The sequence below is a fragment of the Balaenoptera acutorostrata genome, chromosome 4 (assembly GCF_949987535.1).
Source record: "Balaenoptera acutorostrata chromosome 4, mBalAcu1.1, whole genome shotgun sequence".
Lineage (NCBI taxonomy): Eukaryota > Metazoa > Chordata > Mammalia > Artiodactyla > Balaenopteridae > Balaenoptera > Balaenoptera acutorostrata.
The window spans coordinates 140,939,793-140,953,955 of NC_080067.1; the positions used below are offsets into that span (position 1 = coordinate 140,939,793).

General features: G+C 42.4%; 2 protein-coding genes across 6 annotated transcripts in view; both read left to right on the forward strand.

The window, feature by feature from the left end:
- Positions 1 to 9,990: 9,990 nt before the first annotated feature.
- Positions 9,991 to 14,163, forward strand: part of SLC5A3 (solute carrier family 5 member 3) — a 34,142-nt gene continuing 29,969 nt past the window's right edge. The window contains exon 1 of one of the 4 annotated variants that reach the window (XM_057545617.1): positions 9,991 to 10,231. The gene's annotated coding sequence lies outside the window, so the exon portion shown is untranslated. Of the gene's footprint in view, positions 10,232 to 10,532; positions 10,672 to 11,452; positions 11,476 to 11,500; positions 11,522 to 14,163 lie in introns of those variants that run through there. The other 3 variants (XM_057545616.1, XM_057545619.1, XM_057545618.1) reach the window with 3 other exon arrangements.
- The window catches only part of MRPS6 (mitochondrial ribosomal protein S6), a 63,733-nt gene continuing 60,106 nt past the window's right edge, over positions 10,537 to 14,163 (forward strand). Inside the window, exon 1 of one of the 2 annotated variants that reach the window (XM_057545621.1) lies at positions 10,537 to 10,671. In XM_057545621.1, the coding sequence (XP_057401604.1) occupies positions 10,627 to 10,671 (45 nt within the window). In that variant the 5' untranslated portion in view covers positions 10,537 to 10,626. Of the gene's footprint in view, positions 10,672 to 11,106; positions 11,522 to 14,163 lie in introns of those variants that run through there. The other variant, XM_057545620.1, reaches the window with a different exon arrangement.

Below are 14,163 nucleotides of genomic sequence, written 5' to 3' on the forward strand. Positions count from 1 at the left end.
AATAAAGGCCATATATGACAAACCCACAGCAAACAACGTTCTCAATGGTGAAAAACTGAAACCATTTCCTCTAAGATCAGGATCAAGACAAGGTTGTCCACTCTCACCACTATTATTCAACATAGTTTTGGAAGTTTTAGCCACAGCAATCAGATAAGAAAAAGAAATAAAAGGAATCCAAATCGAAAAGAAGAAGTAAAGCTGTCACTGTTTGCAGATGACATGGTACTATACTTAGAGAATCCTAAGGATGCCACCAGAAAACTACTTGAGTTAATCAATGAATTTGGTAAAGTTGCAGGATACAAAATTAATGCACAGAAATCTCTTGTATTCCTATACACTAGTGAGGAAAAATCTGAAAGAGAAATTAAGGGAACACTCGCATTTACCATTGCAACAAAAAGAATAAAATACCTAGGAATAAACCTACCTAAGGAGACAAAAGACCTGTATGCAGAAAACTATAAGTCACTGATGAAAGAAATTAAAGATGATACAAACAGATGGAGAGATATACCATGTTCTTGGATTAGAAGAATCAACATTGTGAAATTGACTATACTACCCAAGGCAATCTACAGATTCAGTGCAATCACTATCAAACTACAACTGGCTTTTTTCACAGAACTAGAACAAAAAATTTCACAATTTCTATGGAAACACAAAAGACCCCGAATAGCCAAAGCAATCTTGAGAAAGTAAAACAGAGCTGGAGGAATCAGGCTCCTGGACTTCAGACTATACTACAAAGCTACAGTAATCAAGACAGTATGGTACTGGCACAAAAACAGAAATATAGATCAATGGAACAGAATTGAAAGCTCAGTGGTAAACCCAGACACATATGGTCACCTTATTTTTGATAAAGGAGGCAAGAATATATAATGGAGAAAAGACAGCCTCTTCAATAAGTGGTGCTGGGAAAACTGGACAGCTACATGTAAAGGAATGAAATTAGAACACTCCCTAAAACCATACAGAAAAATAAACTCAAAATGTTTTAAAGACCTAAATGTAAGGCCAGACACTATAAAACTCTTAGAGGAAAACATAGGCAGAACACTCTATGACATAAATCACAGCAAGATCCTTTTGGACCTACTTCCTAGAGAAATGGAAATAATAACAAAAATAAACAAATGGGACCTAATGAAACTTAAAAGCTTTTGGACAGCGAAGGAAAATGTAAACAAGATGAAAAGACAACCCTCAGAATGGGAGAAAATATTTGCAAATGAAGCAACTGACAAAGGATTAATCTCCAAAATATACAAGCAGCTCATGCAGCTCAATATCCAACAAACAAAAAACCCAATCCAAAAATGGGCAGAAGACCTAAATAGACATTTCTCCAAAGAAGATATACAGATTGCCAACAAACACATGAAAGAATGCTCAACATCACTAATCATTAGAGAAATGCAAATCAAAACTACAATGAGGTATCACCTCACACCGGTCAGAATGGCCATCATCAAAAAATCTAGAAACAATAAATGCTGGAGAGGGTGTGGAGAAAAGGGAACCCTCTTACACTGTTGGTGGGAATGTAAATTGATACAGCCACTATGGAGAACAGTATGGAGGTTCCTTAAAAAACTAAAAATGGAACTACCATATGACCCAGCAATCCCACTACTGGCATATACCCAGAGAAAAGCATAATTCAAAGAGTCATGTACCACAATGTTCAGTGCAGCTCCATTTACTATAGCCAGGACATGGAAGCAACCTAAGTGTCCATCGACAGATGAATGGATAAAGAAGATGTGGCACATATATACAATGGAATATTACTCAGCCATAAAAAGTAACAAAATTGAGTTATTTGTAGTGAGGTGGATGGATCTAGAGTGTGTCATACGGAGTGAAGTAAGTCAGAAAGAGAAAAACAAATACTGTATGCTAACACATATATATGGAATCTAAAAGAAAAAAGAAAAAAAACGGTTCTGAAGAACATAGAGGCAGGACAGGAATAAAGACACAGATGTAGAGAATGGACTTGAGGACACAGGGAGGGGAAAGGGTAAGCTGGGACGACGTGAGAGAGTGCCATGGACTTATATATACTACCAAATGTAAAATAGATAGCTAGTGGGAAGCATCTGCATAACACAGGGAAATCTGCTCAGTACTTTGTGACCACCTAAAGGGTGGGATAGGGAGGGTGGGAGGGAGACGCACGAGGGAGGAGATATGTGGATATATGTATATGTAGAGCTGATTCACTTTGTTATAAAGCAGAAACTAACACACCATTTTAAAGCAATTATACTCCAATAAAGATGTTAAAAAAAAAAAAGGAGAATACCTGTGGGCCTGCAATAGGCAGTTGGGGATACTTCACAATAATGTTAGAGGAAAAACTAACTGCTTCTGTAAGTGGAGATGCAGGAAGTAGTTTGTCTTTTTAAAGTCATAAAGTTAAAAAATACATTAAGCATTTCTTTCCTAAAAAAAAGATATTGTGCTAAGGAGAACATCTCCCACAAACATCCCATAATTCATTTGCAGGCGAGGGTAGGCAAGGGTGCAAGTAAGAGAACATTCCATTTTAGGCAAACTTTACTTTATCTTTTTTTTTTTCTTATAAGTGGAGTCCAAATTTGAGCTGCCCCCAAAAACCCCTTATTTTTTCAAGATTAAAAAAATAACTTGTAAATTGGGGAATTAAAAGAGAGGAAAATGTTTAGGGAACTCCCCAAATGCCTGACCTAACAATATATGTAGCACACAGGATTTCATTCTGCAAGGCACACAACCAATAGCACATGCAAGCTGACGGGGTGAGAGAGGTAAAGATTAGTCTAGATATTTCCTAGAGGCTTGCTGAGAAGACAGAAAGAATCACAGGTAAATCAACAAGGCTGAAAGGATCTAAAAGGGTGGGCAAGGCTGTGGGTAGGGGGTTTAGGAAATACCACCGGTACACTGGTAAATCATTTAAAAACAAAATAAGTGTGAAATGTTGTCACTTGGGTGTGGGCCATCGGATGAGGAACAAAGGTACATATTGAGCAGCCAGGCAGAGAAACAGGATTTTACAGGTCCATGTTCCCGGAGCAATTAGCGATGGAACAATCTCAGGTGTTAGTGAAGTAAGATACAGGATGGGGAGCTCACATTTGCCAGAAATGGTGGCTCCCTTTCATCAGCGAGAAGATGATAGGCTGATGAGAGTGATGATTGACAGCCTTAAATATGACTTGATTCCACCATGGGATTATTTTCTCCGTTGATTGAAAACATTCACATTTCTCCACTTTCTGAGGGTTGTATTTAGAGACACAGGACTCTTTTTGAGATATCTTCGAGAATTAATGATCTACTGTGACTCAAGGTCAAGTCTCATTATACAGTAATATAAAATAAAAGGGTAAAGGTGATTAAACTGACGTAGGGCATAAGCTGAGGTTACTTTTTTGAAATAGGATCAGATTTTGACTTCTTATTTTTTCTTTTCTATTCCCTCTCATAAAAACTTACTTGAAAATGTATTATAATTTCTGGCTAATCAAATCTTAAACGTATACCATATCAAATCTTCAGGAGACTCTAAATTACAGAGTATTTTTTTTTTCTTATAGAACTGAAACTGTGCTCTTTGACTAACTAATACCTCCTCTTTCCCCTGCTTCTCCCAGCTCCTCCCAATCACTATTCGACTCTCTGCTTCTATGCGTTTGACTATTTTAGATGCCTTGTATAAGTGGTATCACATAGTATTTGTCTTTCTGTGTCTGGATTATTTCACTTACATAACGTCCTCCAGGTTCACCCATGTTGTCACAAATGGCAAAATTTCCTTCTTTTTAAAGGCTGAATAATGTCCCATTTACCACATCTTCTTTATCCACTCATGGACATTTAGACTGCTTTCCTGTCTTGGCTGTTATGAATAATGCTACAATGAACATGGGAGTGCAGATATCTCACTAACATCTTGATTTCAATTCCTTTAGATATATAATCAGAAGAAGGATTGCTGGATCATATGGGAGTTTTATTTTTAATCTTTTGAGGAGCCTCCATACCATTTTCTATAGTGGCTGCACCAATTTACATTCTCACCAATTGTGTACAGGGTTCCCTTTTCTCCACACCCTCGCGATACTTGTTGTCTCTTGACTTTTCGGTAACAGTTATTCTAACAGGTGTGAGGTGATATCTCATTGCGGCTTTGATTTGCATTTCCTAGATGATTAGTGATGTCAAGCTCCTCTTCATGTACTTGTTGGTCATTTGCATGCCTTCTGCAGAGAAATGTCTATTAAGTTCTTTTGCCCATTTTAAAATCAGGTTATTATTTATTTATTTAGTGCTGTGAATAGTATGAGTTTCTTATATATTTGGATATTAACATCTTATTAGATATACAGTTTGCAAATATTTGCTCCCATTCTGTAGGTTTCTTTTTCATTTTGTTGATTATTTCCTTTGCTGTGCAGAGGCTTTTTAGTTTAATGTAATCCCATTTGTCTATCTTTGCTCTTGGTGTCATACCCAAGAAATTATTACCAAGGCCAATGTCAAGGAGCTTCTTCCCTATGTTTTCTTCTAGGAGTTTTATGGTTTCAACTTTATATGTACATCTTTAACCTATTTTGAGTTGATTTGTGTGTGTGTGTGTGTGTGTGTGTGTGTGTGTGTGTGTGTGGTGTAAGACAAGTCCAATTTTATTCCTTTGCAAGTGAATATCCTGTTTTTCCAGCACTATATGTAAAGAGACTATCCTTTTCCCATTGTGTAGTTTTAGACCCTTGTTGAAGATCATCCATTGACCTTATATGTGTGGGTTTATTTGTGTGCTCTCTATTCTGTTCCATTGGTCTGTATGTCTGTTTTTATGCTAGTACTGTTTTGATTACTATAACTTTGTAATACAGTTTGAAATCAGGAATTATAATACCTCCAGCTTTGTTCTTCTTGCTCAAAATTGCTTTGGCTATTCAGGGTTTTTTTGAAATTCCACATGAATTTTAGGATTCTTTTAAAGAAATTCTCTAAAAATTGTCATTGAGATTTTGACAGGGATTGCACTGAATCTGTAGATTGCTTTGGGAACTATTGGCATTTTAACAATATTAATTCTTCCAACCCATGAACATGGATATCTTTCCATTTATTTGTGTCTGCTTTAATTTGTTTCATCAGTGTTTTGTAGTTTTCAGTATACAGATATTTCACCTTTTTGGTTAAGCTTATTCTTAAGAATCAGAGCAATTTTTAAAATTTATACATGGATACTGAAGAAATATTTTATAATTCTCAATGATGACTATACATTGCACAAAAATTTTTTTTGGTGAATTTACATTTATAGTTACAGTAGGAAGACACTAAATTTGCAGCAGCATTCTCTATGATTTTATTATTATTTTTAAATGAACACACCAGCATTCTGCAGCTGTGCTTAAAAAAAAAAAAAGTTGAAGGGGTGTAAAGTTTATTAACAACAACGAAAGATGGAACAGTAAACAGCTACTGAACATGGGATACTTCCTTATCTACAAGTTTCGTTGCAGAAGGCCTGTTTTAATCAGCATTTCAAATAATCAAAGGAAAGTTCCCTCTATGCCTACTTTCTGCAGGGCTTTTATCAAAAATGGGTGTTGAATTTTGTCAAAAGCTTTCTCTGCCATCTATTGAGATGATCATATGGTTTTTCTCCTTCAATTTGTTAATATGATGTATCACGTTGATTGATTTGCGTATATTGAAGAATCTTTGCATTCCTGGGATAAACCCCACTTGATCATGGTGTATGATCTTTTTAATGTGCTGTTGGATTCTGTTTGCTCGTATTTTGTTGAGGATTTTTGCATCTATGTTCATCAGTGATATTGGCCTGTAGTTTTCTTTCTTTGTGACATCTTTGTCTGGTTTTGGTATCAGGGTGATGGTGGCCTCGTAGAATGAGTTGGAGAGTGTTCCTCCCTCTGCAATATTTTGGAAGAGTTTGAGAAGGATAGGTGTTAGCTCTTCTCTAAATGTTTGATAGAATTCACCTGTGAAGCCATCTGGTCCTGGGGTTTTGTTTGTTGGAAGATTAGAGGGAACTTTCCTCAACATAATAAAGGCCATATATGACAAACCCACAGCCAACATTGTCCTCAATGGTAAAAAACTGAAACCATTTCCACTAAGATCAGGAACAAGACAAGGCTGCCCACTCTCACCACTATTATTCAACATAGTTTTGGAAGTGTTAGCCACAGCAATCAGAGAAGAAAAAGAAATAAAATGAATCCAAATCGGAAAAGAAGAAGTAAAGCTGTCACTGTTTGCAGATGACATGATACTATACATAGAGAATCCTAAAGATGCTACCAGAAAACTACTAGAGCTAATCAACGAATTTGGTAAAGTAGCAGGATACAAAATTAATGCACAGAAATCTCTTGCATTCCTATACACCAATGATGAAAAATCTGAAAGTGAAATTAAGAAAACACTCCCGTTTACCATTGCAACAAAAAGAATAAAATATCTAGGAAAAAACCTACCTAAGGAGACAAAAGACCTGTATGCAGAAAATTATAAGACACTGATGAAAGAAATTAAAGATGATACAAATAGATGGAGAGATATACCATGTTCTTGGATTGGAAGAATCAACATTGTGAAAATGACTATACTACCCAAAGCAATCTACAGATTCAATGCAATCCCTATCAAACTACCACTGGCATTTTTCACAGAACTAGAACAAAAAATTTCACAATTTGTATGGAAACACAAAAGACCCCGAATAGCCAAAGCAATCTTGAGAACGAAAAATGGAGCTGGAGGAATCAGGCTCCCTGACTTCAGACTATATTACAAAGCTACAGTAATCAAGACAGTTTGGTACTGGCACAAAAACAGAAACATAGATCAATGGAACAGGATAGAAAGCCCAGAGATAAACCCACGCACATATGGTCACCTTATCTTTGATAAAGGAGGCAAGCATATACAGTGGAGAAAAGACAGCCTCTTCAATAAGTGGTGCTGGGAAAACTGGACAGGTACATGTAAAAGTATGAAATTAGAACACTCCCTGACACCATACACAAAAATAAACTCAAAATGGATTAAAGACCTAAGTGTAAGGCCAGACACTATCAAACTCTTAGAGGAAAACATAGGCAGAACACTCCATGACATAAATCACGCAAGATCCTTTTTGACCCAACTCCTAGAGAAATGGAAATAAAAACACAAATAAACAAATGGGACCTAATGAAACTTAAAAGCTTTTGCACAGCAAAGGAAACCATAAACAAGACCAAAAGACAACCCTCAGAATGGGAGAAAATATTTGCAAGTGAAGCAACTGACAGAGGATTAATCTCCAAGATTTACAAGCAGCTCATGCAGCTCAATAACAAAAAAACAAACAACCCAATCCAAAAATGGGCAGAAGACCTAAATAGACATTTCTCCAAAGAAGATATACAGATTGCCAACAAACACTTCAAAGAATGCTCAACATCATTAATCATTAGAGAAATGCAAAGCAAAACTACAATGAGATATCATCTCACACCGGTCAGAATGGCCATCATCAAAAAATCTAGAAACAATAAATGCTGGAGAGGGTGTGGAGAAAAGGGAACACTCTTGCACTGTTGGTGGAAATGTAAATTGATACAGCCACTATGGAGAACAATATGGAGGTTCCTTAAAAAACTAAAAATAGAACTACCATACGACCCAGCAATCCCACTACTAGGCACATACCCTGAGAAAACCGTAATTCAAAAAGAGTCATGTACCAAAATGTTCATTGCAGCTCTATTTACAATAGCCAGGACATGGAAGCAACCTAAGTGTCCATCAAGAGATGAATGGATAAAGAAGATGTGGCACATATATACAATGGAATATTACTCGGCCATAAAAAGAAATGAAATGGAGGTATTTGTAGTGAGGTGGATGGAGTTAGAGTCTGTCATGCAGAGTGAAGTAAGTCAGAAAGAGAAAAACAAATATAGTATGCTAACACATATATATGGAATCTAAGAAAAAAAAAAAAAAGGTCATGAAGAACCTAGTGGCAAGACGGGAATAAAGACACAGACCTACTAGAGAATGGACTTGAGGATATGGGGAGGGGGAGGGGTAAGATGTGACAGGGTGATAGAGTGGCATGGACATATATACACTACCAAACATAAAATAGCTAGCTAGTGGGAAGCAGCCACATAGCACAGGGAGATCAGCTCGGTGCTTTGTGACCACCTAGAGGGGTGGGACAGGGAGGGTGGGAGGGAGGGAGACGCAAGAGGGAGGAGATATGGGAACATATGTATATGTATAACTGATTCACTTTGTTATAAAGCAGAAACTAACACACCATTGTAAAGCAATTATACTCCAATAAAGATGTTTTTTAAAAAAACAAAACAAAAACAAATAAACAAAGGAGTACGATGATGTTCCTTTTTCTGCTTTTCAGAAGAAATGGAATGAGCCCTCAGGCAGCCACCAGCTTGGGAGAGTTGGGGGTGCTGACTGTGTTGAAGCATTAGGCAATCAGGCTAATTTCCTTGTGCTACTTCTCAGGTTAGAGGGAGGAGGAGAAGCAGCAGCCAGATTCTCACTCGCCCCTGGGCACCGGGGGAAACTGTGGCGCTTCCCAGGTGGAATCCTAAAAGTTGAAGTCAGCTCATGGTATTGCCCTGGTCTTTGGCTCAGCATATTCCTTTGGGGTCCACATTTTCTCATTCAAATGGGGACATGTGATTGATGACAGGAGGGACAGTTGAAGTAGGGACCATCCTGGGAAACCTGTAACTCACTTCTGAAGGTCCAGAAAATTCCTTACTTCCTTATTTTATTTATTTACAATATTCTACTCTTTATATCCAAAGGCGAAATTACACTAACCAGGTAATTTGTATTAATACTTCTATGGTTTCTCTTCGGAAGAATACGTGTGGTGGAGTAGTCCACGAAAGGAAAATGTTAAAATCCAGGTATCACAGAAGAGTCTGTGTTCAAACCATCCTTATCTCTGGTGATGGATGGGAGGTTGGGGATGAGAAATAGTAAGGTGTCTGGATAAGGTGACAAAGGGACTCATTCTTGGTTCACCCAGAGTACATCTACTGACTAAGAGTATGAGCTCAGTCTCCATATAGTCTGGATCCAAACTTTGTCTCTATTGCTATCATAACCTTTGCGTGCCTGTATTTCTAAATCCCTAAAGTGGGGTTAATAATAGTTCTTGCCTCATTGCAATGTAAAAATCGTAGCGTGGTGCCTGATCCATAGTTAGTGCTAAGTTTCACCTATTATTAAAGCACTTAAAAGTTGACAGACATTTCGCCTACAGACCCTTTTAATGGGGCAAGCATGGGCAGAGGCTACAGTTGCAGGGGATTCCATCTCTAAAGAGTGCAGCTGGAGAAAAATGCATTTAGTACAACTCCTGCCAGGGAGAGTACAGCCAACGGCTGGAGGGAGGTGAGCTCTGCGTTCGTGCTTGCAGGGGTGAGGGGTACGCAGGATGAGGCTCCTCTCCTTCCAGGGCACGCACGATCCCGGACAGTTACTAAGTGGCTTTCCAAGCATTCAGCTGGTTCTCTAAATGAACGCCCAGTACACATTTGGGCCAAAGTCTTAGCCTATCCTTAGCAACAACACGTGGGTCAGACCGTGCTCATAAAACAACAAATGCCGGTCTGTGCAGGCATCGCTCTCAGCGGTTGAAGAGCATCAACTCACTCAGACGCATCACAGCCCTGTGAAGTAGGTGCCCTTCACATCCCCTTTTTGTAGGAGCCTGCTCAAGGTCAGGCAGCCGGCGAGGGATGGGCACGATCCGAACCCGGCGGCCCACCGCCTGCGCCTGGCGCCCACTTCGCCGGGGAAGGGGCCCCGGGAAGCCGCGCCAGCAGCCGCACTGGAACGGAGAACTGTGGGCAAGGGCGCGAGGGCTAGCCGGCCCCCCCGCCCCCGCTATCCCGGGCGGAGTGCGGGTGGGGGACGCAGACCGAAGCGGGAACGTTCTGGAACCCGGGTGCGCGGCCGGGGGCGGGGAGAGCCCCTGGTCCGGCCGAGATCCCGCAAGGAGCAGCGTAGCCACGGAGCAGGCCCCTCGCACAGAGAAGTCGAGGGGTAGAGGCGCGCGCACGAGCCAGACCGCACCGCAGCGCACGCGCACACGGGGGCGCAGGCTCGCCCGCCGCCCAGGATGAGACGGAAGGCATGGAAAATTCCAGCTGGTTCGAGAACTGTACGTAGCAAGCGCGGCGGCTGCGGCGGCGACAGGGTCGGAGGGGGCGTGCGGCTGCCGCTGGAGGCTCTTGGCCGAACCCGCGGTGCCTCCTCCCCCGCGCAGCACCTGCGGAGCCGCGGTGGGGGTCCCGGCGGGGGCCGCGGGCGGCGTGGAGCGCGGCTGTGGAGGGGGGCGGCGCAGCCGCCTTACGGAGGGGGCGTGGCTCGCCGAGGGGGCGTGGCGGCTCGTCTGCGCAGCTGCCAGAGCCTTTAAGCCCGGGCTCGCTCGGTCGGAGCGTGCTTTCGCCGCCTGGGAGCCTTCCGGCCCAGCTGCCTGTCCGGTTCCCCGCGGTCCCAGCCCTCCTGCGTCCCGGGAGCCGGCTCGGTTCGGAGCCGAGAGCTGTGCGTTCGGGCATGCCCCGCTACGAGCTGGCTTTGATCCTGAAAGCCATGCAGCGGGTAAGTGACCTTCCCCTCAGAGCCCGCCTTCCCGCGCGGGCGCCCTCGCAGCCGCTAGGCCGCCGCCCCCCGCCCTCCTCGCCCTCCCCGCGCGGCCGGAGGGGGCCGGGGCCGCGGGCGGCGGGCGGCGGGCGTCCGCGCTGAGGGGGCGCGTGGGGCCGACCGGCCCGGCGAGGCCGCGTGCGCGCGGCCGCGGGAGGGTGTGCCTCGCACGCGGCCGCCGGGCGGTCTGGCGGGCGGGCGGGGGACGGGGGGCGGGGCGGCCCGCGGGAGTCCAGTGGAAGGTCCGCGGGAGGACACGCGCCAGCGCCCGGCCCCGGCCCGGGTCCCGCTCCCGCCGTCGCGAAGCTGCCTCGTCGCCGGCCCCGCCGCTGCCGCCCGCTCCGGCCCCGCTCCGGCCCAGCTCCGCCGCCCACCCGCCTCCGCCTCGCCTCCGCCGGCCGCCCCGGAACCGTCCGCGCTCAATAAAACCTCCAAAGCGTGTTTGTGCGATTGTCTGGACCACGGTCGCGTAGAACCGGCTCTCACGTGAAAAAAAAAATCTTTGACTTCTCGTTTTCTGACTTCAGCGACAATCCTGCTCCGGGTGCCCTTAGCCCAGTTTCATTCATCCAAGTTGTGGCCTTTTTTGCGCCTTCCGGAAGAAATTTGGCTCCCTCTGCTTTTGATTGCTGTTGAGGTAGAGGATTTCAGGTTTGGAGGGATGTTAAGCGATCCTGCAGTCCGTTCACTCCAGGTAACGCTGTGGCCGAGGACAGGGACCCGCGGCCCGGAGGCAGCTCTTCGTTCTCTGTTCTGGGTCAGGTACTCCTCAAGCCGTCGCCGAAATCCCCATTCTTCCGTGAATTCGGTAACGTAGAGTGTGGTGTGTGCTTTTTTTCCTCCCCCCGCCTTCCCTTCCAGGTATAATGATAAAAATGATAATAATTCGATGTTCGAACTTTGGGAAGATAGCGTCCTACAGCGCCAGAGGCTTGGGCACATTCTATGTTTTGGGTCAGTTTTGAAAAGGAGCTGTTAGGAAGTTAAGCCTGGGGTCTTGGTCCAAGCGCTGTTGAAACGCTGCCAATCACAGAGCATTAGAAAATCGTTCCGTTCTTTGCACACTGTAAAGTGGAAAAGACACCAGTGTCTCTTGATCAGGTCTGGAGAGTCTGGTCAGGCATGCCATTGTGTCCCCAAGCTTGTTCTCCCTGAATTTGGGGGAAGGTAAGATTGCATTGTTCAGCCTCCTGAGTATTGCCGCTTTCTTGGCCCTCTTCCCTCTATACTGAAATACACTGCTTAAAGAGAATGGGAACAATGAAGAAAAGAAAAGCACAGTGTTAAAAAGGAAACATTTAAAATTATGTGGCAGTTGTTTAAGTCCTCCCTTTAAGTTACGTGTTTTAGGAGCTATCAGAACCTGGGAAATGGAGATACTGAAATTTCTTTTGTTTCACCTTGTTTTAGGGAGAAAACAAGTATCATTAAACAATGTATTTGAGTCAACGTATAGACATAGTATTTGTTCATTCCATAAACCTTTGGAATGAAAATTCAGAACTCTTCTTTGTCTTTAGCATAGCTGCCAAGTACTGTACATTTGTTAACAGAGCTTCAAGTATGTTAGTTAAATGTATTTCCTCTGTGTTCCATTTTTTTTTTTTTGGTATCCTGTAACAACCAGGATTCACAATCTTTGGTGTGGATCATACATTTCTTACTCCAGTTCAGATAAGCCACATAGTACAGTTTGGTTAAAATAATAATTCAATGAACCTTCCTTGAAATCCTGGCGAAGCTGGGCAGGGGCCCTTTGCAAATAATCAAGGTGAACTCCTCCCTGGAGGCGGAGGCCTCCATGGCTACAGATAAGGATATTGTAACAATGATGAAGTTGTGTTGAAGAGATCCTTGACCTAAATAAAGTAAGATTAAACAACAACAAATTTCTCTTTTTGTATTGTTCATAAAACCTGTTTTTGAGTAGGTTGTCAATGGGTAACGAACACAGAGACTTACTGGTTTTGAACAGTTTTGCTTGCTTTCCATTTGGGGAAATTGGATCCTAAAATAAGATCCATACTTCGGGGGAAATGAATGAAAAATGCCACCATGAGCTTGTATATCTCTGACAGGCTTTGGGGAAGCCTTCCTTCTAATATGCAGTGGTTTGCAGTTCCGCCTGCAGGTAGCCTATTCTATGTAACTCCTCAACTTTAAGATGCATATCTTTTATATTTTTAGATTCTGAAATGTATACCTCTTACGGTGTACCCCTTGATGACTTATTTTCCTTTCCCACCTTCCTCAGATCATTTATGTATCTTGGAATTGAGGAAATATTCTATGTTAGACAATTCTTGTAAAAGATGTGGAAGTTGCAGTTTTTTCTTGGATTCCCAGAGAGGTTTTCCTGTTTCTTTTTTGTGGTACTCTGTAGGCCTGAAGAGCATTCCTCCTCTCTTTAGGGTGAAAACTGAGCATAGAAGAGATTTTAAATTTAAGATGCAGGTACTGTGTTGAGGCTCTCACAGCATTTCTTGTGTTAAAGACCCACTGCATTGTAGCACAGACTCTTGTGGGAGTCCCCATTGGAAGATTTCAGGGTGTAGTATATAGAATGAATCTTTATTGAACTATATACAATTGTGTGTTAGTCACTTAGAAGTTTCAGTGCTGTCTTTTTCTCAGTTTGCAATTGGGAGTCCATTATAATGAATCGCTGCTTGTGTTGCGTTCTCAAGTTTGTGTACTTACGAATGTAGTTACCAGACCTCCAAAGAAGAAATTTATTTGCAGGTACCATTTAGCTTGAATTTTATTAAAACGTGTGTATGTAAAGTTGTCTTTCTGTATTCCCCCTATTTTTAGTTTAGCGTGAAAAGTAGATAAATGTGGTTAATTCTGAAAGTTGACGCGGTAGAGTAATGGATGTTGTGAAACCAGACTTTTAAAGGTGATGACTAAAGCTATTTGAAAAGGTGGTTGCTTAGACCAGTTGTAGATCGTTAGGTAGAAGTGCCTCCAGAATAAAAAGGTATTGAAAATTCTTGTCATAGGTCAGCATCGTAAGAGTTTTATTCCTTTCTGGCAAACACGGTTTTCAAGGCTGTAGTATGGAAGGACATAGCTGTAGAGGAAAGATCACAAGCTGTAGGGTTCCAGGCAGTCTCAATTCAGCATATGGAAAACCTTTTCTAACAACTGAAAAAGTAACGAATTGCCTGTGAGATGGTGAGTTTTCTCTCCACCTCTACCCTGACCTCTTGCAGTGGGAATGTTTAGGTAGGTAGAGGAAGAGGGCTCATGCATTTGGTAGGTGAGATATGACACTGATTTCTGAGGTCCCCTGAGAGTTTGAGAAATGGCTTTTGTCCTTTGATTTCACTTTGAAATTTGATTTAACACATTGGTATTTCATTTCAGCTAGGTAAAAGATGGATTGAATTGACAATTTTTGAATTTTAAAGCCACATACTGTGTTGAAAAGCTGTGTGAACTTCGTAG